Source organism: Arvicanthis niloticus, chromosome 13, assembly GCF_011762505.2.
Source record: "Arvicanthis niloticus isolate mArvNil1 chromosome 13, mArvNil1.pat.X, whole genome shotgun sequence".
In the NCBI taxonomy this organism is placed as follows: domain Eukaryota; kingdom Metazoa; phylum Chordata; class Mammalia; order Rodentia; family Muridae; genus Arvicanthis; species Arvicanthis niloticus.
Genome location: NC_047670.1, coordinates 7,625,474 through 7,647,408, shown reverse-complemented (window position 1 = coordinate 7,647,408; position 21,935 = coordinate 7,625,474). Strand labels below are relative to the sequence as shown.

Sequence of the window (21,935 nt, the reverse complement as noted above, 5' to 3'; positions counted from 1 at the left end):
AATCTAGGCATAGAAAAAGACAAACAGAAAGTGTGCACACCAACACAGGTACAGCCGATGCAAGCCATGTTGCCTATGTTCAGCACTATTCTAACTCAGGGGGAGATGGAAGCACGAAAACACCATGAAGTGGTTTTTACCAGAATGACAAGAAAACTTCTGCAAACCAATCTCAAATACAAACGCACAATTTTTAAAAAAGAAACTCAAAATCAAGACCGGAGCCTGAGCGCGAATATAGGTAAAGCTTATGGGTTAGTACAAACCAGTGTTCACATAAGCACCTTGGAGCCACACCATGACACACAAATGTCACACACAAACAGTGAAGTCAGAACATGCACTTCAATGTTCTTGTACTCATTCTCAGAAAGGCACCTGGCTCTGCCCACAACCACACATTTGCAAACACCATAGACGTACTTATATGCAGGATCAAGAAGGACTGAGATGCGACAGTTTGCAACCAGAATTTTTCAGCAGCCCTTAAAGGGACTCAGAATATGCTCATTTTGGAGGTTAGAATACTAGGTCTTGAGGAATTCAGGCAAGCATTTCAGGCCTTGATTTAAAGGAGTACCCTCCCTCTCTCTAACAGAGGAGAACCCAGCAGCACCCAGACCCAAGGGCAGGGAGGGACAGCAATCAGTGTGCAGCTCAGTTTGCCACAGGACTCAGTGAGCAAGGGAAAAGACCCACATACTTCACATCTTCCAGCTTTTTGGTGATGACTGAGCCAACCGATGAAAATGCAGCGGAGGCCTTCTGCCCGGCTTGCGATAGAGTTTCGGATGTCTTCTTGTATCTATAGTCAATTATAAATGAAGAAGGGGGGAAATGTCAGCTAGGCTTTCTGTAAATTCTTCCTGATACAGTGGTCATCACCTGTAGAAGAACTCAAGAACAGAACAGTTTTAAGAACTTCTAACATTCTCTATAACCATCAGGGCAGCGACAGCCCCGCCATCATGTTCTGGTGTCCTGGATAGAGGCAGAGAAAGGAATGGACCGAGTAGTTAGGGTGGGGCTGGCAAACCTCAAGTGTCCCCTCCCCACAAAAAAGAAAAGCTGCACATATATTAAAAACCCTATAAGACCAGGGCCTGGGCAAGCATTTGGCCAATAAAGTGCTCGCCTTCCAAGCCCACAGACCTGAGTTTGAGCCCCCTAGGACCCACGTGAGGAGAGTGGGCACGGGAGTTCTGATGATGGTAATCCAGGTGTTGGGAGAGATGGACAAAGAAAGGGTCCTGGGTTCACTGACCAGACACTATAACCTACTAGATGAGCTCCAGGCTAGAGAGAGGGGCCCTGCCTTAAAAAATAAAGAGCAAGCCAAACAAACAAAATTGCAGATAACTGGCCCCTGAGGAACTGCACTGAAGCTGTCCTCCTCCCGTGCACTTGTGCAGACATACAGACACGGAGTTAGATTTTATATAGAAATAGGACTGAACTTGTGACTAGAGACAGAAAATGCTGCAGGCATTCTGAGACCAGAGGAACCGTGTGTGATCTCTTCTATATTAGAACACATCTTTCGGGACAACCTGAGTCTCTGTTTCCAGGCCGCAGCGGCTTACGCTTGGCTCAAGAATAAACTATCTTTTCTTTCCCTGTAGAGAACAGCTGTATTTTAGGGTCACCAGGCTAAAAACCAATCATGAAACAAAACTGAACATGAGCCAGAGTTTGAAATCTCACCTTCCTTCCCCCCTTCTCTACATCAGCCAAACAAAGCACAGTGTGAATCCGATTCCACAGATGTTTTGACAGTGTTACCCCACAGAAAGTGGTCGGGAGCAAAAGGATGGCTCGCGCACAGTGTAGGATCCAAACAAATGCTATGAGCATAATTTAGTTTGCTGGAGCCACCGCATAAGAACTTGACTGACTTTCAATGTATGTATAAGATACCAATACACAAGACTATTATTACAGTGTAACATTTACTGTCACCGTAAAATAGAAATGATCACTCCACTTCATACCAACCAAACAGAAACATAGAATCTATCAAAAGGGTCAGCCCTCTCCACTGCAGGAATTAGTGCTGGGGCATTGTTTTTGCTATTTTTTTTTTATTTATTTTTATTTATTTTTTTTTTTTGGTTTGGGGGAGATATTTTGTTGTGTTTATTTTTGTTTGTTTTGTTGTTGTGTTTCTTTCTACATCTAGATCAAATACTGGGAACAAACCTTGCTCCTGGCTAGCATGGTCAAAGATTAGTTCCCTGTATGTTCCCCTCGGCCAACTAACATGAGAAAAGATGGAGGCTTGTTCTAGGGACACAGCTCAGTGATAGAGCATTGCCTAGACGAGCAAGGCCACAGGTCTGAGTCCCAGTACAAGGACAGAGGAGGAAGAAGAAGTGGTCAGGGTCCCCTCAAGTACTGTCGAGTGGGGCACAGAGTAACTGTAACTGTTGTCTCCTAACTTTGCCAAACTCACAAGCTAGGATCAAACACGAAAGGCAGACCTACTGCCAGAAGCCTGCTCCTCCCCTGCCAGCATGGTCACAATGCTGGATCATAATCATAAAAACAGAAGACTAGGAGACTGGGCTCCACACATATGAGACACTGTGGTGGAAGAACTTTGGGCTATTAGAACAGATGAAAAAATGACCATCTCCACAGATGTCCAGAGCCAAGTTCAAATCCTGATCCCACCACTCTGAGTGATTGCAATCTCCAAATGTCACTTACCTGAGCCTATTCCTTATTTGGGGTTATCTCTTCACCCAATCTGCTGGGTTATGCCGAGAACTAACAACACTGTCTGCAGAATGGAAAAACCAGCGTAGGCCCCTCCCTATACTGATACTGACAGAACTAACCACCAGTGGATGCCAACAGTCACAGCTCACACTGAACTCAATCAACACCATGTCTTCTCTTCCATGACCACGAAGTAACTCAGGGCCCGGTGATACCATGGTTTGAATAGGAGCAGCCCCCCACAGGCTCATGTGTTTCAATGCCTTGCTGTAGGGAGTGGCACTATTAGGAGGTGTGGTCTTGTTGGGGGAAGAAGGGTCAGGCTTAAAGGTCTTAGATGCTCAACCCAGGCCTAGGGTCATTTTCACTTCTGCAGCCTGTGAATCAAGATGTAGAACTCTCAGCTCCTTCTCCAGCACCGTGTCTGCCTGCACACTACCATGCTGCCCGCCATGATGGTAATGGACTGAACCTCTGAAACTGCAAGCCGGCCCCGATTAAACATTGTCCTTTATAAGGGTTGCTTTGGTCATGGTGTCTGTCTCTTCACAGCGATGGAAACCCTAAGACAGGTGGAGTGTACACCATGGATACACTGGGAAGAGAGGAATCATGTCCCAAGTGATACACAACAAGATGGCGGGAGACTGAGTCATGTTACACAAAACAGCATCTAATTTAAACCTTATTCATTTTATGTCTAAAATTTTCCATTTAATATTTTCTGACTTGTGTGGAACTAAAAACCTCAGTAAGAAGATGGAGGAGAATAAGAAGGAAGAGGAGAAGAATGAGGAGAAGAAGAAAGAGGAGGATGAGGAAGAAGAGAAGGAGAAGACACCAACACAGGAAAGGAAAACTACTATCCAACATTTTTGAAACTTGAATACAGTTCCCTCAACCTGCACATGAGATTTTATTCCTTAAAATGTTCTAGAAAACCAAAATTAGAAATGAGTCAGGTACTCTGAAAGAACTGGAAAGAAAAGGCTGTGTGATCCAAAGAAAAACTGTGAAAAAAAATCCTCAGTGCCCTCCTCTTCCTCTCCCCAAAGAAAAGGAGCAAAGGAGCCCTTTACGCTGTCTGGAAGTGTGTACAACCCAGGGAACATACGCATTGGTTGCTGTCACGTCTTGCCACCCTTTGGCGATATTCTGCTTGAATTCCTGAAGCGAGCTGATCCCAAGTTTCCGCTTGATCTCTGCGAGATGCTTCTCTTTTGCAGCCAACACTTGGGACAGAGTCTGGATTTCTTCTTCCACCTACAGGGAACAAACAGAGTTGAGGGGGAAACAGCAAGAGCTGTTCTGTAAACTATTAAGGGCTTAAGGACATCAAAGCAAGCCATGCACCAATGCTATCATCACCCCTGGGGGCAGTACGTTTGTTCATTTGAGACAAGAGTCTCACTATGCTGTGCGTCTTTGGCCTGCTGGAACTCTCTGTGTAGACTGGGTTGGCCTCAAATCCACAGAGATCCGCCTGCCTCAGCCTCTACAGTCCTAGTATTAAAGTTGGGTGCCACCATGCATGGCTACACTTAAATTTTCTTATAAATTTAGCTGTCTCTTTATAAACCAAGTTGTTTAGTAGACAGAGTACATAGTGCTTTCTCCACAAGAGCCACTCTGTATCTTCCCGGTTGTCCTGCTTTGTTACCTCAGAAGCCACAATGCCTCTCCCTTCTACACAGAAAAACCAGTCAAATCACCCGAGCACCACTGTGCTGGCCTCTTTCCTACCAGGTGCTTCTCCTGGACTGTGCACAAAAGCTTCTGTCTATATACTACGTCAAGTCAGCTCTGTCTCCCACCAAACACTGCAACCAGTCTTCTTGTATATTTCGTAAGATTTCATAGTGGATCTGCCAAAACCAAGGGCATATAAATCAAGCAACATCCGTCAGAGCCTTGCACCACCTGAGCCCCCAACCGTAGAATAGGCATCCCACGGCTAAGGGTTAGCGATGTGCCTGCTGTAAAAGAGGAGCTAGACTTGGCAGAGTCTCTCTGCTAGGGGCTTTTGAAAGGACAAGGGAGAAGCTGAAGCGATTTGGAGGCAGAAGTGTCTGGGTGTGAGTGAGATTGTGAGATATGGGAGTCTGAATACCTGAAGCAGAAGAGAAGGCTCCACCCAAGAGGCTGGAAAGCACAGTGTCACAGTGTGAGACAGAAACACACCATGTAGAGATATGACACTGAATAGGGGATCCTGGGGCTTCCTCATCAAGACCCTTGTACAAGCTCGCAGGCTTGCTGCACAGCCTCATCCTCAGCCCCATGTGACCTGCAGCACAAGTCATGTGACCTGCAGCACACAGCGGTAAGCCAAAACCAAGAGGATTTAGGAAAACAACAAACAGCTTTTCGGAGTCAGTTTCAACTGGAAAGTACATCTACTAAACTCAAGTAATAATGCTGTTCAACAATGGAGAGAAGACCAAATAGACTCTAAGAAGGGAGGGAGGGGAGGAAGGAGGGAGGAGAACAAACAGGGGCAGCATGCCAGCACAGCACTGAGACTGCATTAATGGGTGAGTGAGTACAAAGTAAAGGCCTGATCCTCTGAGCTCGAATCTTAGACAGGACTGTGCAGGTTGCTCAGATATGTACTGAAGAGGAGACCATGAGAAGACAAGGGCAAGAGAATGAGAACAAATACAGTCCAAAATCAGGAGGTCGCAGGATTCACCCAGTCAGTAACAGTGATGGGGAGCCAGAACCTCGCCCAGCTTCCCAGACAGCACTTGAGCAGCAGGGGGATGCCTCTGTCTTTACCCAATCCCAAAGCTTCAGCCACCTACAAGCCTCGAGCTGTGTCACGTGCAGCTTCTGTTAGGTAGGTAGGTTCGCTGCTACAGCATACTTGGCAGCTTTAATCTCTTCTTCCGATAGTGTAGACAAGGGAAGGGGATGGACTCTAAGAATGTAAGTGATGTAAAGAAATGTGTGTGAGAAAGCCGCTGTGGGGGTGCAGTCAGGGAGGGCGTGGTGCTGAGCACCAAGGAGGAACACACTCTGGGGGGAGAGAATTCAGAGTCAGAAATAAAATGCTTTTGACAAACGTGTCAAGAGACCTTGGTGGAGAAAGAACAGGGATTTTTGTCCCAACAAATACAACTCAGATAACTGGTTTCCATACATAAAAGAATAAAGGGAAACCCTTAACTTGCTACACACACACACACACACACAACTCAAGTGGCTCAGGAAGCTGTATGTAATTGCTAACATGTATGATGCTAAGAGCAAGACATGGAGTCAAATCTTCAAAACCTTCATTAGGAGATATATATATATATATCCTACCATACAAGGGGAGCAGAGCTTATTAAAATGAAAAAACTGAACTCTGGCACAGAGCATCAGGAGTTTGAAGTCAGCCCTGACCATGAGTTCAAGCCAGGCTGGGCTACAGGACACTGTATCTCAAACCCACCCACCCTCCGAAAACAACTGTTGTACTTCACAGTGAGATAAAAAGAAACCAACAGAATAGAGGAAATATTGTCAAAGCCTATGTTAAATGTATCTTGTTGTATCCAGAACACATGAAGAAACTCACAATTTCATCATAAAGAAGCAAATGATGGGATTTTTAAATGGGCAAAGGAATTAGACAATGCTCACAAGAAAATACAAAAATGACAAGAGACAAATGGCAGGTTGATCAGCATCATCCCCCAGTGACAGATGTATCAATGGAAAAGCCACCCTACACCCACTTTAGGAATGTTATAAAAAATACACCCATATGATAGAACATCATTCAGCTGTAAAAATACTGCTCTACACCACAACAGGAAGGAAATGTGGGCACATCACAGTAAGTCAAAGTAACCAAAAAGATGGGCTCGGGTAAATAGTTTCCTCCTAGATTAAAACCCTAGAGGGAAGCTCCTTTAAATACTGGATTTTAAAGGGGAAGGTAGAACAACAGGATGCTCTAAGGAGGGGTGAAACTTTCCATCCTACCAGGAAGCCCCTTAAACGCAAGAACTAAAACAACTCAATACAGCTTCAGGAAGTTCCTGAAACTGACCAGATTCACCCCTCTCTCCCCAAGCAAATAGAAGCAAAAAAAGACTACTGTGAGTTGCTTAGACAAGTCTAGCTGCCTGGGACATACAAATCAACCAAACCACCCAGAAGAAGCTCAGACCAGCCAAGTCTGATGCTGCTGAGGGCCATGTCTGGGTCCAAGATCTTACTGCAGCCCAGTCTCTGTGTTAATGTCTGTTACCGCTCGTGTTACCACCAAAGGCCAGGTGGATGCCAGGACTTATGCTGTGGCCTAAAACCATGCTGATGTCAGTGATCCTAGGTGCATCAGAGGGCCTTGTCTGGGTCAATGGCCCTGCTGCAACCAGGAACACTGTTCCTGGTCTGTGCTAATGCCATGATCCAGGCTCCCACAGAACACAGCGAGCAAATAAGCTACTTATCTGGCAGTGATATCAAGGATTGCAAATGTGCAGTTGAGTAAGAGGGACATTGAAGACTGCTGTGACAACCCCTACCTCCATCCCACCCTACACACACACCCAACAAACCAGTAACAGCCTAGACAGGAAGCCACCGAAGAGAAGTCTTAAAAGCTATGATAGTCTGCTGAAGTGTCACTCTCCAGCAGGGATGGGGGAGGGGAAGGACTCAGCTCTAAGGGCAAGGCCACTGCGAGTTTGACGGTGCTCCAGTGAGTTTATAGATAACACAAAGTAGACTTTTTTTTCCTTCAAGGGAGGTCACAAGGGCAGGGGTGGGAGTCAAACAGGGAGGGACTGGGAGGTGAATGTGATAGGGGTAAAACATGCAATTACAAAGAATCAATAAAAATATTATGTTAGGGGATAAGAGTTAAATGTGGGGCTTTGCCACTAAGCCTGGGTAGGATCTCTGGAATCCATTTGGTGGAAGGAGAAGTGACCCCTTCGAGTTGTCCTCTGACCTCCATGTGTGCACACAAATACAAATACACACACACACACACACACACACACACACTGTTGTGGATTTCTGTCTGTTTTTTCTGCTCCCTCAACAGGGGTGCCTGTACTCAGGTGAGGTCAGGTGAAATCTTAATCCGCAGATAAGGCTAAAGCCTCTGAGTGGGCAGCGGAAGGAAAGGCGTTGCTGAAAGTTTTAGAGGGGGCAGAAAGAAGAGATGGAACCAGAAGGAGAAGATGGAGCTGACCACATGGTCTGAAGAAGCTGCAAGTAGCAAGAAATTTCACGGACGGGCAATTGAGCAGTGCAGCGCACATTTGTTCCGTCTAGGTGTGCGGCTTGTATTTGTATCGGTTGAGTTTTGTGTTCTTTCTGTGGACATTTTTGGGTTGGAGATTCACGGTTACAAATCTGGTTGGTATATTACAAGTCTTTAGTGTTGTCATTTTATGGGTCTAGGGGATCTGAATGAGTGACAGCCGGCTTTCTGCAGGCTAGCCACGGGGCACAGCTCAGCCAGCCAGCCGAGGGAACCCTTGGGGTGGGGCGAGACCACCACTGCTGACGCTCAGCTGGATTAGCATGCTTTGTTTTTTTATAACTACCCACAACAACACACATTCACAAACAAATTTTTAAAAATTTTTTAAATTCATTAGGACTATCTTGTACCTCACTGGTACAAATTGGCATAATTATGCTCTAACTGTATTTTGAGAGAAAAGTTTTATTTTAACAGGAAGGGTGATATGTAGGAGGAGCTAAGGGGAAAAGGAGTACCGAGAAGAAGAGAAGGAGTAAGGAGAGGAGGAGAAGCTAGGTGATGAGAGAGAAAAAGAGAGAGAAAGAGAGGGGGGAGACAGGGAGGTAGATGTTCACGTGTCTCCACCAGTCAAAGATAGTTGATATATCTAGGTTGGGTAGTGGGATACACTTCTGATTGAGCATTACCAAACTTATAAAGCCTTTGATTAACATTTTTAAAAAGTGTATAAATGCAAAAAGGAAAAGGGGACATGGGATAGGAGTTTTCTGGGGGGGGGGGGGGGGGTGAGGGGATGGGGAAAGGGGATGGCATCTGAAATGTAAATAAAATATCCAATAAAAAATAAAAATTAAAAAAGTGAAAAAAAATGTTAAATTCAATGTAGAATAACTATATAGTAAAATAAATTTACTTCTAAGCATATATGTTAAACAACTGAATTCAAAAAGATCATTTGTACATAAACGTGGCTGGTTCGGTATCCACAGCTGTCAATAAGATAAATGGCCATCAGTGGACATATTAAAATTAAAACTTGGTGTTGTAGACATATACAATGGACTACTAGTGGCCATAAAAAGGAAACCGGTTCCTGGCAGATGATCCAACAGGATGAGCCCTGAAGACGTACTACATTCACTGATGAAAGAAGCCAAATACTGAGGCCACGCACTGTATGTGAAATATCCAGACAACAGATAAATCCATAAGAGAAAAAAGCCATCGGAGAGGGGAGTGGAAGTGGCTCCTCAGCAAGTTCAGGGCTCCCTGGGATGGGAGAGCGGTGCTCAGAACCTGAATGACAGCAGCAAGACACTGACTGTGCTGAGTGACACTCACTGCCCATTGTGAGACAGATCATTCATTGTATAGAAGGAAGCTAGGAGAGGAGGGAGCTGAAATGTGTCCTGAAGTCAGGCTGAAGCCTGAAGCAAAGAAGAAGGGCAGGGGCAGGAGAGAGGCCTAGGTCCATAACACAAGCAAAATCACGAGAGGCTGGCGCACCCCTGCACCAGGGGCCTGACAGTGCAGCTCTCCTTACTTCCCACTGCACCCCTGACTCACATGCCCACCCAACCCGCACATTCTGTCACAGAAAGCCAACTGGGGTCACTTTGTCTCCTCTGCTCTTTTGAGACTCTGGGCTGTGCGAGCTCAAAGTGCCTTTTTGGGCCTTTTACCATAGCTATTCCCAGGCGCTCTGCAAACCCACAAGGCAAAGCGCAAGGTCCACAAACAGTACCCCTTACCTTAGCAAGTTCCCGCCTCAGCTCCTCTTGCTCCTCCTCCGTCAGTGTCTCTGGGGCACTGAGCATTGCAACAGCATCCTCTCCTTCCTCAGCCACTGGCTCTGTCTTCAGCAGACCTTAGGGTTAAGGAGAAAGAAGAATCATGTCAAGTGTGAAAGTTAAACTAAGTCCCCCTATAGCTGCTCCACTGTCCCAACCAGAACAAAGTCACGGAGGTTATAGCCATCCACTTTCTTTCTGTATGTATGTTCAAGCTATCTCAGGGAAAGATGAAAGAAAAACCTCGGACAGCCACCAACACAGCATGCTAACCAGTGACCTAAGAAACTGCCCTTCCCCCGGCTTCCGTTCATACTTCAGTCTCGGGATAATTACAACAGAGCAGAAGAATGGGGTCCCACCATAAGCCATCTTTATACTGAGTACAACACATGCCTATAATCCCAGCACTTAGGTGGAGACAGGACAGTCATCAGTCAAGGCCATCTTCAGCTAAGATCAAGTTCAAGCCCAGCCTGGGGGACAGGAGATCATGTCTCAACAATACAAAGCATCCACCTTTAAAACGCTGCACAGATAAATCAGCAGAGTGTAGATGAAGGATTTTAAACCCTGCACACCGGCCCACAGAGAAGACTGTGTGCTCACAGGCTCTCAGTGCAGACAATCTGCATAAAGGAGTCAGGGAGCAAATCAGATGCTCTAATGAAAACGGGTTCTGCTGCTTCTTCCCACATGGTAGCGAAGGAAGGAAACTCACAGCTTTTATTAAAACTGCACCTCGCCAGGATGCCATGAGGAAGCGCAACACATGCCTGCAATCTCAATGCCCAGGAAGCTGAGACAGGAGGACTGTGAGTTCTAAGCCCGCCTGGGGTATACAGTAAGGCCCTGTCTTAAGAACGAACAGCTCTGTTTCTATGTAGAGAATGACCAACAACAACATGGAGACTTCCAAACCCACTGTACTCATTCCCTGAAAAGAGCCCGCTATGAAGACCACATTTCTAGAGAGTGGCCAGTGTGGCAACTGTCTTCAGCTCCCCCCTTTCCCTGCCCAAGCCCCAGCTAAAACATCAGGTAGAAAATCTAAAAAAGCCACCAAACCCCTCAAAATTCTATTTTATTAAGGTTTGAATATCAGGTTTGTTAAGGTTTGAATAACCCACATGGGGTTTATTGCTCTTACGTTTGAACCTTTGGTGCGTGCCACTTAATTTTAAACCTGCCATGATTAGCTCAAAGGGAGGGCACTCCTAAACCTTCCCCTGCTACCCCAGGCCCAAAAGGGAATTCTCACAGGGCTGGTTGGCTCTCTCTCCTGCAGCTCCTGTGTCCCATCCTTCCCCACCCCCAGTCATGGTGATTCTCTCTCTCCTTCCTCTCTCTCAGTTCCTAGACCTCTAAGGCCCCGCCTCAGTCTACCTGCCCACCCATTGGCTGTTGGCTCTTTAGTGACTGATCAAAAACCAATTAGGGGCAAGGACCTTCAGTGTTTGGACATGCAGATTTCTGATTTTAGGGGCCAGAACATTAGAACCAATCCCCAACATCTTACCTTTTCTGTCCAAATTAAAAAATAAAAAAAGCACTGCCCTTCTCTCAGACATAAATTGAGCATAACCCTAGCGATTATGTGAATTACAAAGCACGATATACACAATATGGCTCTGTTTCTGAAAGGTCATAGAGCTTTTAGAAGATAGAGCCTCAACAAAGGAAGTGTCAGAAGTGGGGGCACTTGGGGGTCCATAGCCTGGCCTGCCTCAGATGCAGTTAGGACTTGCCACCTACTGACACCAAGCCCAAAGTGCTAACTCTAAACTACTGCCCTGAAGTATACCCTTCTCTTCTCACACTGCTTTTCTTGGGTATTTTATTTTACCAGCAATGAGAAAACAAATACATATTTTAATCTAATTTTTAAAAATCAAGGTGAATTCAAAGAATCCATTTCTTGGTCTCACGATATAGCTCTGGCTGTTCTGGAACTTACTACATAGACCAGGCTGCCCTCGAACTCAGAGACCCTACCTGCGTCTGCCTTTGGAGTCCTGGGATTAAAGGTGTGTGCCACCACCACATGCAGGGTAATGTCTCAGGCTTTAGAGCAGAAAGCATCCGCCCTGCTGACCTCGGCCCTTGCTCAGGCACCAGAGTGGCTCTGCACAGGTGATTCAGTCACTAACTTCCCTCTTTGACCTCCCTGTTATCACAGATCTTGTTTGCATTGATTTTGTCTTTTCAAAGTGTTGTATTGACTTATGGTTTGATTACTGAACTTCTGGTGCCTTCTTAAACTTTACACCATCGACTCACCCTAGGCTGTCTATCCACCCACTCCCAGCATTCCCAGGTCACAGATTCTGCTGCATCGAGGACCAGGGAAGGCTTCCTCCTCTGCCTGTAAGTCCTTCACCCCATCACACTCATGGGGCTGAACCAGTAATGTGGCGACCCTACCAGCACGATGGTACACAGCACACGAAGGGCATGTGGGTAGGCAGGAAGAGAACACACTGCTGGACCACAATACATGTAAGAAAAACACACAAAGCAAGGAGAGCCATGTAGCTGTGGACCCATTCCAGGAGCACTTGACATGGGCTTTATTGTGTACTAACTTTTAAAGGTAATTAATAATTATCATAATCACTAACATGACAGTACCAAAACAGTGGCCCACGCACAAGATGTGAAAGAATTATTAATGGAGCAAAAGTAATACAAATAAACCTGCTCACATTGCACCAATAAGCAGAATCCGAGGTTTCAGAAGCAGAGACAACACCTGAATCAGGGGATGGGAAAAGCTCAGTGGGGAAGCCTCGGTACACTAAAGAAAACCAAAGAGCCCAAGCAGGGGAGTCCCCACACGGAGGCCTGGCAAGGCCATTGAGCTGGAAGGTGAAGCCTGGTTTGCCTTGGAGAGGCCAGGGCTATGGGATACCTGCCAAAGGGTACAGCCTGTGGAACCAGCCTAAGAGAGACACACATGTTGCAGTCAGCAAGGCTGGAAGAGAAGAGTCATCTAAGCAACCTTGTAAAATCAGACAGCATTGTGGGATTAAGCTTTGCTCTGCTGGGTTTTGGTCTTGCTTTGGTCCAGTGTCTCCTCGCCACACCCTGCCCCTCCCTCGCCCCCAGGATGGTAATATATATTCAGTCCTGTTGTATGCGCAAAGTATGTAATCTGCTTTTTGATTTTAATTTTACAGGGGTTAAAGAGTTGTTCTTGGACTTTTAAATACTGTTGAGACTGTGAAAGACTCTGGGGACTTTTGAAGTTGGACTGAATGCATCCCATTATGCTGTGGCACAAGCCCATGGGGCAGGGAGCGGAGGGTGGCGGCTGGAATGAGAATGGCCCCTGTAGGCTCATATGTTTGAATGCTTGCCTCCCTGTCTGTGGAACTATTTGGGAAAGATGAGTTAGTGTGGCCTAGAGGAGGTGTGTCACTGGGGGTGAGCTTTCAGGTTTCAAAAGCCCCTACAAGACTCAGTATCTGTGCTGCCTGCCCACTGCCCGCTGCATGCTGCCCACAGATGAAGATGAGGGTCTTAGCTACTGATCTAGCATCCTGCCTGTCTGCTTCTGGATATGATGACAAAGACTTTGAACCTGTAAGCAAGCCTCCAATTAAATGTTTCCTTTCAAGAGTCGCCTTAGTCATAATGTCTCTTCACAGCAATAGGACAGTATCTAAGATGAGGCCTCTCTAAGATGTCTTAGAGTCCCCACCAGGATTGCACAAGTACTCTCTCCACGGTAGAAATCTGATCTCTAGTTTTAAATCTTTCAGCACTTCCTTGTTTTAGAAACTCAGTCCAGACCTTAGGTCAGCATCCAGCCATGGGGGCAACTCCTGCCTTTTGCCCTGGCACCCAAATTCCAAAACCGGCCAGATGGCCATGGAGCAGGGTGCTACTGTATCATACATTGTCCGGAGCAGAACCTGTGTGTGCCCCCGTGCTCATCCTCCATGTCAGACTGTCCGACAAAGGGAGCAAGGGACTGTGGGTGCAAAACACCAAGCATGTAAACCACCACCAGCCAGCTCGACCCAGGGCTACAACTCACGTGGCTTGATCTTAATGAGTGGCTCAGGACCGGGTCGTTAATAACAACAGGACTCAAACCAAAGAGGAGCAATAGAACTCAAGCAGGAAACTTTGCCTTTTGTAGCAAGAGCTCGTCCATGCTTTTAAACAATCATAACTGTGCAAGTCTGAATAGGCAAGGAGATCAACACAGGATCAAATTGCTAATGCATGGGAATCTTCAACTCCAAAACTAATCTAAGAGGGTGCTGGCAAGGGGTGGGAATACTTAATCTGAGAAACAGTATCATTTCTCAGGATTTTAGGTTCTGGATTTTTGAATCAGGCATTTCCAATCAGTCAAGTCCACACAAATATCCCCTAACCAGAACAATGACAAAAATGTATAATCTGAAATACATGTAGTCTCAAAATTTTAGACAAGGAATATTGAAATAGTTCATTAAGCCATCTAGAAAGACAATGCCATACTTGGCTCAGGGCCACCAAGATGACCAGACCCAGCAAAGTCAGCCAACAAGGACTCAGTCTGCTTTTCTCCCATTAACCTGCAGGGGGCAGCAAATCACTGGCATTAAACTTTAAAGGAGCAGGTTGTTAAGAGCCTCACCTGGGACAAAAAAAAAAAAAAAAAAAAAAAAAAAAACAAAGACACAAGTAAATGTTCAAATCACAATCGAACTATGTAGTCATCTCTTATCTCTTAAAGAAACTACTAACTGCAGCTGGTCCACCAGGAGCTTCATCAGAACCTGAGCTAAGAGGTCCAAAAGTCTTTTACCCACTGCTTTTACCCCCTGCACTTCGGTGACAGCCCAAGGATTTCTATCACCACTTAAAGACGAGGAAAGGCTTGCAGCAGCTGTGCAAACCCGAGTCACACACCAGCACAGGAGATACCCAGTTGGGGTTGTAAAACCCAGACAGCCTAATTTAAAAGGAGGCACTCCAAGTCACTGATTTAAAAACAAAGCTGAGACCTGGCCCCCTTGCATCTGGTAGACATAGTAACACTACAAAATGAAAACCCAGGGATGAGGTCAACAGCAGTCTCATCTCCGTGCCAACTCTTTTCTCCAGTCCTGAACATACGTTTTGCCTTAAATAGATTCCTAGGTACTAGCTTGTCTTCTGTATGATCGTAACTGTACTTAGTATGAGGGAGGACCTAGCTTAGGGAAGAAAGCATATCGCTTTCTCATGTAAATCACAAAAGGTAAGAAATGAGACTATCACAGACAATACAACAAACATTGTTCTTTGATTTTAATGCTCTCCCAAAATCCAACGGAAAACTATTTTAAATGACAATATGACTAATGTCTCTTCAAGTTTTTCTCACCAGTCACCATGAGGGGAAATTGACAAGAGATTCTCTGCTTGAACAAACGTTAGTCAGGCCCCTAAACCTTCTCCCAGGCCATCTTCATACTTCTTTGTAAAATCCAGTTTGAGCAAACAAACCTACTAAGTCAGTTTAAGTAGAACCCCCATCCTTACTACCTGACCCCCTCCATACCTACATATGCCCCCTGCCCCATGAGATATCTCATCTTCCTGCCCAAGCATGCTTTCACTAGAATCATTTTTATTAAGAACGTGTTCCATAGAAGCAAACAAGCAAAATTAAATTAACATCTAATGAGAACAGTGATTTCTCCTAGGAAACTGAGGCCCTCCAAGCTTGCGTAGTTTACCTACAGTCGGACCAGACTAAAACTTGAGGGTCTTTCTGATTCTACACAGGTACACGCTCCACACAGTTTGTCTTAGGGGAATATCATCTTCAGGGCCGGGCAGAGAGCCAGGACTAACTCTTTCTCCATGGAAGCTTTTAGTGTCTCTGACTGGAAGTCAGCATTAGCAGGACTGAATCCAGGTGACTGGACACTGGGCATCACTGCCCCCCGTGGGTTACCGATAGTTGATCTACTTCCTTAATTGTCTAGTGAAGCAGCTCATCCTTCCAGCTTCAGCACCAACCAGGGGGTCCCTGGTGTGGCTAGCATGGAGGCACGGTCAGGGTATATGGCTCATCTACAAAGTCCCTCCAGCAGCAGGGTAGTCAGTAGCACAGGCAGGGGAGAACCTGGAAGCTACCCACTGCCCAATAGCCAGCCAGAGGCATGGCTTGACAGCTGGACCATCTCAGCATGGAGGATGGAGGTGACTGACCACAGGGCACCACTGCACAGTTCTATGTGCTTCATCTTGTAGTCCAACTACAAGGCTGGGTCATCACTGAGAAGCAGCAGTGTGCCCCCTGCAAACACAATTTGAAATCTGGAACCAGCAGCATAGACAATCCCAGATCATCTTGCAGAGGCCTCACTTAAACAAGGTGAAACAGAGACACTGTGTGGGAGAATACTCAGGGCTCCTGAATGAGCAGTACACAAGTCAGACAGCACCTGGGAGTGCGGTTTTAGAAAAACCTCAATTTTCTTTAAAATTATGTCCAAGAGTATTACAGCCACCAATACATCTTCAATAAGCATAAAGTTTAAAGATTTAAGAGAAGAAAGGGAAAGCACTGATTTTTCAGTTAGGTGGCAATATTTTACACCCCTATGAAAATAATTTTTAAAAGTATTATGACCTGAAGTATATCAGGATTGCCGTCAGTGAACCTGTGAGGAGGATGGGGTTGGTTGGTTCTGCCACGGCAGAAATCTGAGCATGAAGATGACGAGAGGATGGATGGGCAGACAGGCAACGGGATGAAAAAGGAGAGCTCAGTCTGAACTCAGCACCACTTCCAGACTATAAAGCCCGGGTATCACTTCCTTATCATTTCATCTCAGAACTCATGCTGCCTACAACAGAACGAATCTTAGTATTTTACTTAAACACCCATATTAGCTAAAGCTTTAAAGTAGGTTTCTCTCTCTTTTCCCATAAATGACAACTCATCCACTACACACCCCATTCATTTCAGCCAAGAACATAAATCTTATGGTGTCTCACGTGATAGAGGCCCACACTGGCATCGGTGACTACAAGCTTGCACCACAAGCCTGACTGTAAAGTCTTTCAGTTTCTTCAATCGAGTCAGGGACAAGTGGGGCAGCATGCTGGGGTTTCTCAGCATGGAAAGGATGGATACAGCCGGGTGCCCCAACCTGGACCCCAACATGAATGGCTGGCTCTCTGCCTTTACTTCTGCCCCTTATTCATTCCAACTGTTTCTCTTCAGGATTCCCCAGAGCAACTATCACTAACACGGCAGTCATCTTCAGATACTTCTAGATCTGCAAAAGAATTTTAAAGTCAGGCATGGTAATGCACTTCTTCAATCCACAATCCACGCAGCTGGGAGGCAGAAGCAGAGGGAAAGCCAGAACTCCAAGGTAAGCCTGGTCTGCACAGCAAGCTCCAGGGCAGCCATGGATACACAGAAAGTCCTGTCTTAAAAAACAAACAAACAGACAAACAAACAAACACCAGCCATGTATGGTGGAGGTGCATTTGTTTAATCCCAGCACTTGGGAGGCAGAGGCAAGTGGATCTCTGTGAGTTGAAGGCCAACTTGGTCTACATAGTGAGTTCTAGGCCAGCCAAAAATACATAGTGAGACCCTGTCTAAAACAATGAAAAGATTTAGAATCATCTCACTTAAACATATCCCTGTGCAATACCCAGATAAGAACACTGGAGGAGAGACGGACTTTGAACAGCAAAAGCCGTGAGGTACAGAAGAAGGTATTGTCTGAAGACACCTGTGCCTTTGGGCCAGCAGTCTCTGAGACACGCCCTGAATAAATGAATGACAGAAATGTACACAGGAATGGAAAAAACAAGTCTGGTCCTACTGCCCACTTTCTCTCTTGAGCCTTTTCTTCTGTATGGTGCTTTTTATTCTTTTTATTTGCTTTTACCTGCAAAGGTTTTCTTACTTGAAATAGATACTAAATGTCACAGCCCCAACTCACTGTGAGCTCTACTGGAAAACTGGGGTTTCTTGGCGTGAAAAGGATGGGTACAGCTGGCTGCTATTTCCAAGAGTGTGTGCATAAATACACTGAGATCATGCAGGTGGGTAACAGGCATGTAACTATACTGGCAACCTCAAAGGTATTCTACAGAGAAACGCTTCTGCCCCTCCCACTGGCTCCTGAAACAACGCACCCCGAGTAATTGGATTTGCTGCGGGATTCTCATGGTGGGGAAAGGCTGAAACCCTGGTTCCTGGCATAGGAGAATTTGCCTCCCAGAAAGATTTTACAGTAACAGCTTGCAAGGACGGAATGGAAACAGTGATTTCTCAGGGGCTGAGAAGTGGCAGCCAAGGCCATACCCTGACCAGGAATGCTTAGCTATGTATATCTCTCATCTGCAGTTTAAACGTAAAACTCATGTCAAAACCCTGACGCTGGGGGAGTCACCAGGCCACATGGGTTCCCGGTGTGGCAACACTGGATGAACTGTCTTTTTCTGCGTGTCACCATTGCTTGCCATGATGAGAAGAGATGGTGAAGCCGAGCGTGTCCGGGCTTCAGGGCTCAGTCTCCGACTTAAATAGCTAGTAACTGATGAGGGACAAATGATATTACAGAAAGAAGGCGACAACAGCAGTTCCCAAACAATTTTGTAGGTGAGGCGCTCCGCTGCATGCCAGCCTCCGGACACTAGAGGTCAGTAGCAGCCTCACAACCAAACCAATGCTTGTAGGGGACAAAACTGCCCCAGGCTGAAGATCAGGAACCTAAGGCACCTTAAGATCTGAACAGAGACACACTTGCCCTCTGAGGCGAGGTGGTGAGGCAGGAACAGAAGCAAGGGCTGTGCACTGCCGGGTCCCCAGAGGCTGCCATTTCCCCATGATTAGCTCATACTGGGAAGAATAAAACCTTGGGGCAAAATGAACTGGGTAATTGTGGTCAAGGTGGCCAGGAACAAAGAAAGCTAAAGAAAGACCCGTTCATCTGGCAGAAGATCCAGGAAGTACAAGAGCAAAACTGAGTGATGTTAGGGTCATTGAGGAAGAAAGGAGACAGAGAGGGATGTGGTAACAAGGAGAAGATGGGGGTGGGGGTGGATGCCATAGCAGCCCTCAGTGCTTCACTAGGGGAGATGAAGACAAACAGACACACACACACACACACACACCTCAGTAAAACACATTCACGGTTCCAAACACTTCATTGCCCTCTTCCTAGAAACAGACCTCATTTAATCTTTCATCTTTCAAGGTGGGAGGGTCATCTTTAAAAGTCTCCAGTTACTTCAGAGCACCTCTTCTTCCTCCCCTTCCCCCGTCCAAACACCACATACAATACTGATAGCTGAGCCCATCCACTGAAGACATACCGGTTGGCCATGGAGAAACTCGGGGGTGCCTGGAGAGAAGTCTCCGCTGATCATTAAATTTCCTTGACAGAGATAGAGTTCCCTTCAAGCCTACTCTCATTTGTAAATAACAGGTAATGTTCTTTAGATCTCTGCAGTCAAAAACAAACAAAACCCTGTAACACTCATCACTTCCCTAAAACAAAAGGGTTGACTCACGAGATAGCCAAGAGTAAAGCAGAATTAGAAATAAACCCTGTGTTGAGAAACTGCAGTTTGACTTTTCACTCTTTTCAGAGTGAAAATTTCAAATTTGACAGCATTAAGTATAAGATTATCTTTGTTTTCCTGCTGGTCCTGGGGATTGAACCTATGCCCTTATGCCTGCTAGGCAAGATTCCATCACAAAGCTACAACCCCAGCCCGGCTGTCAGATTATTTTGCTCCGCTCATTTCCCAAGTCACTAGCAGAACCAAGGGTGTAATGGGCCTGTATCTTCCTGAGTCTTTCTGGAAAAGTCGTAAGAGGAAGAGACTCCACATAAACAGTAGCCAGGAGAGTAACCTCACAAGTGCTTCTAGAATGAAAAGGAAGCTGACAGTGGCCAACTTAACACAGATGGTGTTGACAGGCACCTGAAAAGAATGGAATACAGTATTCAAGTCCCAGTGGCACATAAAAACAAAGCAAACAAACAACTAAAGCAACAGTAAAATCCCTGACCAGAAAAGATACGCTTGGATGTTCTGTAAGGGCTGTCACCAGCTTTTGTGACAGAGAAACAGGTACCATGTTCTAGGCCCTGTATAGATGTCCAGCCCAGTATAAAGCAAGCCACTGGTTTGGGAGGTGAAAGATGAGGGTTAGTACCGGCTAGGCTAACCAGATATAGGCATGTTAAATACCTTTCCCACATCAATGCTCTCACATCTGTAAAAAACAACCAGGCTGTGTCCTCCTGTGACAATTCCATTCAGTCATCTGTTCAAAAAACATTTGCTTTTTTTGTGTTTATTATTATTGTTGTTGTGGTGGCGGTGGTGGTGGTGGTGATGACAACAACGATGATGACTACAACGATGACGACAACAACCTGTGACAAAGTCTAACTATTGTAGACAAAGCTGGCCTCAAAACTAGTCTTCCTGACTCAGCATCCAAAGTGCTGGGCTTCATGATTCTCCTACCTCAAATGCCAAGGTGCGTGAGTTTCATAGGCTTGTATTCCAGAGGCCAACATGTATCACACATCCATGCTTTCAACTAGACTGTAAGAGCCACTTAGCAGGAGCACCGCTGAGCACAACAGAAAAAAATGGACTAGAGAAGTGCCAAAGGGTAGACAGGCACACGGCAAGGCGCTTTCATCCCAGATGAAACCCTCTTTCCCTTTCAGCCCCCCCTCCCTCCCCTCCTGCCCCCGTTATCCCCCACCCCATTCCCCCACGCATCCTACAACCCACCGCTCAAACTGCTTCAGAACATCTGACTACTAACTGAGCCTCATCACCTCCACCCCTGCCCAATACATTTCAAAAGATGCTTCTTGCTTAGATAGTGTTCCCGGCCTTTGTGAGTTCTTGCATCAGTCCTCTCGGCCTGCACAAGCTGCCTGCTTATTCAGAAAGTACACACTGGCCAGGTAGTGATGCATTTCTTTAATCCCAGCACTAGGGACACAGAGACAGTCGGATCTGTGAGTTCGAGGCCAGCATGGTCTACAAGGTGAGTTCCAGGACAGCCAAGACTACACAGAGAAATGCTGTCTTGAATAACCAGAGGCAGGGGCATGGGCAGAGAGAGGGAGAGAGAGATACATACACTGGCTAAAATCCAAACTAACTACTTAAGTTAGCTACTTAAGCAGTTCCAAGTCCCTCCCTCTTTTCTTTTTATTTCCCCCTTCCCTTCTCCCTCCGGCCCAAAGGGTTTTTTGTTTGTTTGTTTTGTTTTTGTTGTATGTAAATACACTATAGCTGTCTTCAGACACCCATAAGAGGGCTTCAGATCGCATTACAGATGGTTATGAGCCACCATGTGGTTGCTGGGATTTGAACTCATGACCTCCGGAAGAGCAGTCAGTGCTCTTAACCGCTGAGCCATCTCACCACCTCCCTCTTTTCAATTACAGACTTCATTAATCCCACTACCCAAAAGCACACTCACCCATACCTGCTGCTGTTCTGACAGAGAACACTGAAAAGTGGCCGCACGCATCATGAGGAAAACAGGTGGAGGTATAGAGCAGCCAGAAAGAAGTAAAGGATGCAGGGCATCTTTCCCAAGCTGCTCACCTGCCATGCTGGCCACTCTCAAAGTTTTATTGACAGCTCCACCTTCCCCACGGTGGGCCCTGATCTGATCCACAAGAGTCCAAAAGTTAGAAATAGGGTATCTCTCCTTCTAAGTGCTGGGTAACGGGGAAGCTCTGTGGTCACACATGGGTCACAGTCAAGGGAAGTGAGAAAATAAGAAGAAAAAAAAAGCTTTTCCCCATGCCCCACCTCCAGGCAGACATTACCAACAGCTGCTAGCTTCCAGAGGCTAGTGTTAGCCTATAACTGTCAACATTTGTGGGTTTCTGCAAACCCAAACTATACCTCAAAGGTGGCTACTGTAGCCAAGATGAAGCATGCTGTGTTAGTTCACACTTGTGCCCTGCAAATATCCAAATCCCTGGCAGCTCAGATCAGAGGTGCCACAGTCTGTCCCTTCCTGCCTTCTAGGTTTCCCAAGCTCTACTGCTTAAAAAGAACAAAACATAACCAACCATAAATAATTAACTTCTTCTGGGAAAGTCAACTTGCTTCCTTGACTCATTACAGAGATCACTGAGCTATCTCCTCTCCTTGGCAGGCAATAGGATCCTTCCTGCAAGCTGGCAGTGAGGCAGTCCCTA

At 46.0% G+C, this 21,935-nt stretch overlaps 1 protein-coding gene across 10 annotated transcripts in view; it reads right to left on the bottom strand.

Moving 5' to 3' along the window:
- Tpd52 (tumor protein D52) overlaps positions 1-21,935 on the bottom strand; it is an 80,273-nt gene that overhangs the window by 11,733 nt on the left and 46,605 nt on the right. For 9 of the 10 annotated variants that reach the window (XM_034516127.2, XM_034516128.2, XM_034516129.2 and 6 more), the window contains exons 2-4: positions 9,685-9,800; positions 3,836-3,984; positions 704-805 (exon numbers count right to left, since the gene is read on the bottom strand). In XM_034516127.2, the coding sequence (XP_034372018.1) occupies positions 704-805; positions 3,836-3,984; positions 9,685-9,800 (367 nt within the window). Of the gene's footprint in view, positions 1-703; positions 806-3,835; positions 3,985-9,684; positions 9,801-21,330; positions 21,353-21,935 lie in introns of those variants that run through there. The other variant, XM_076911226.1, reaches the window with a different exon arrangement.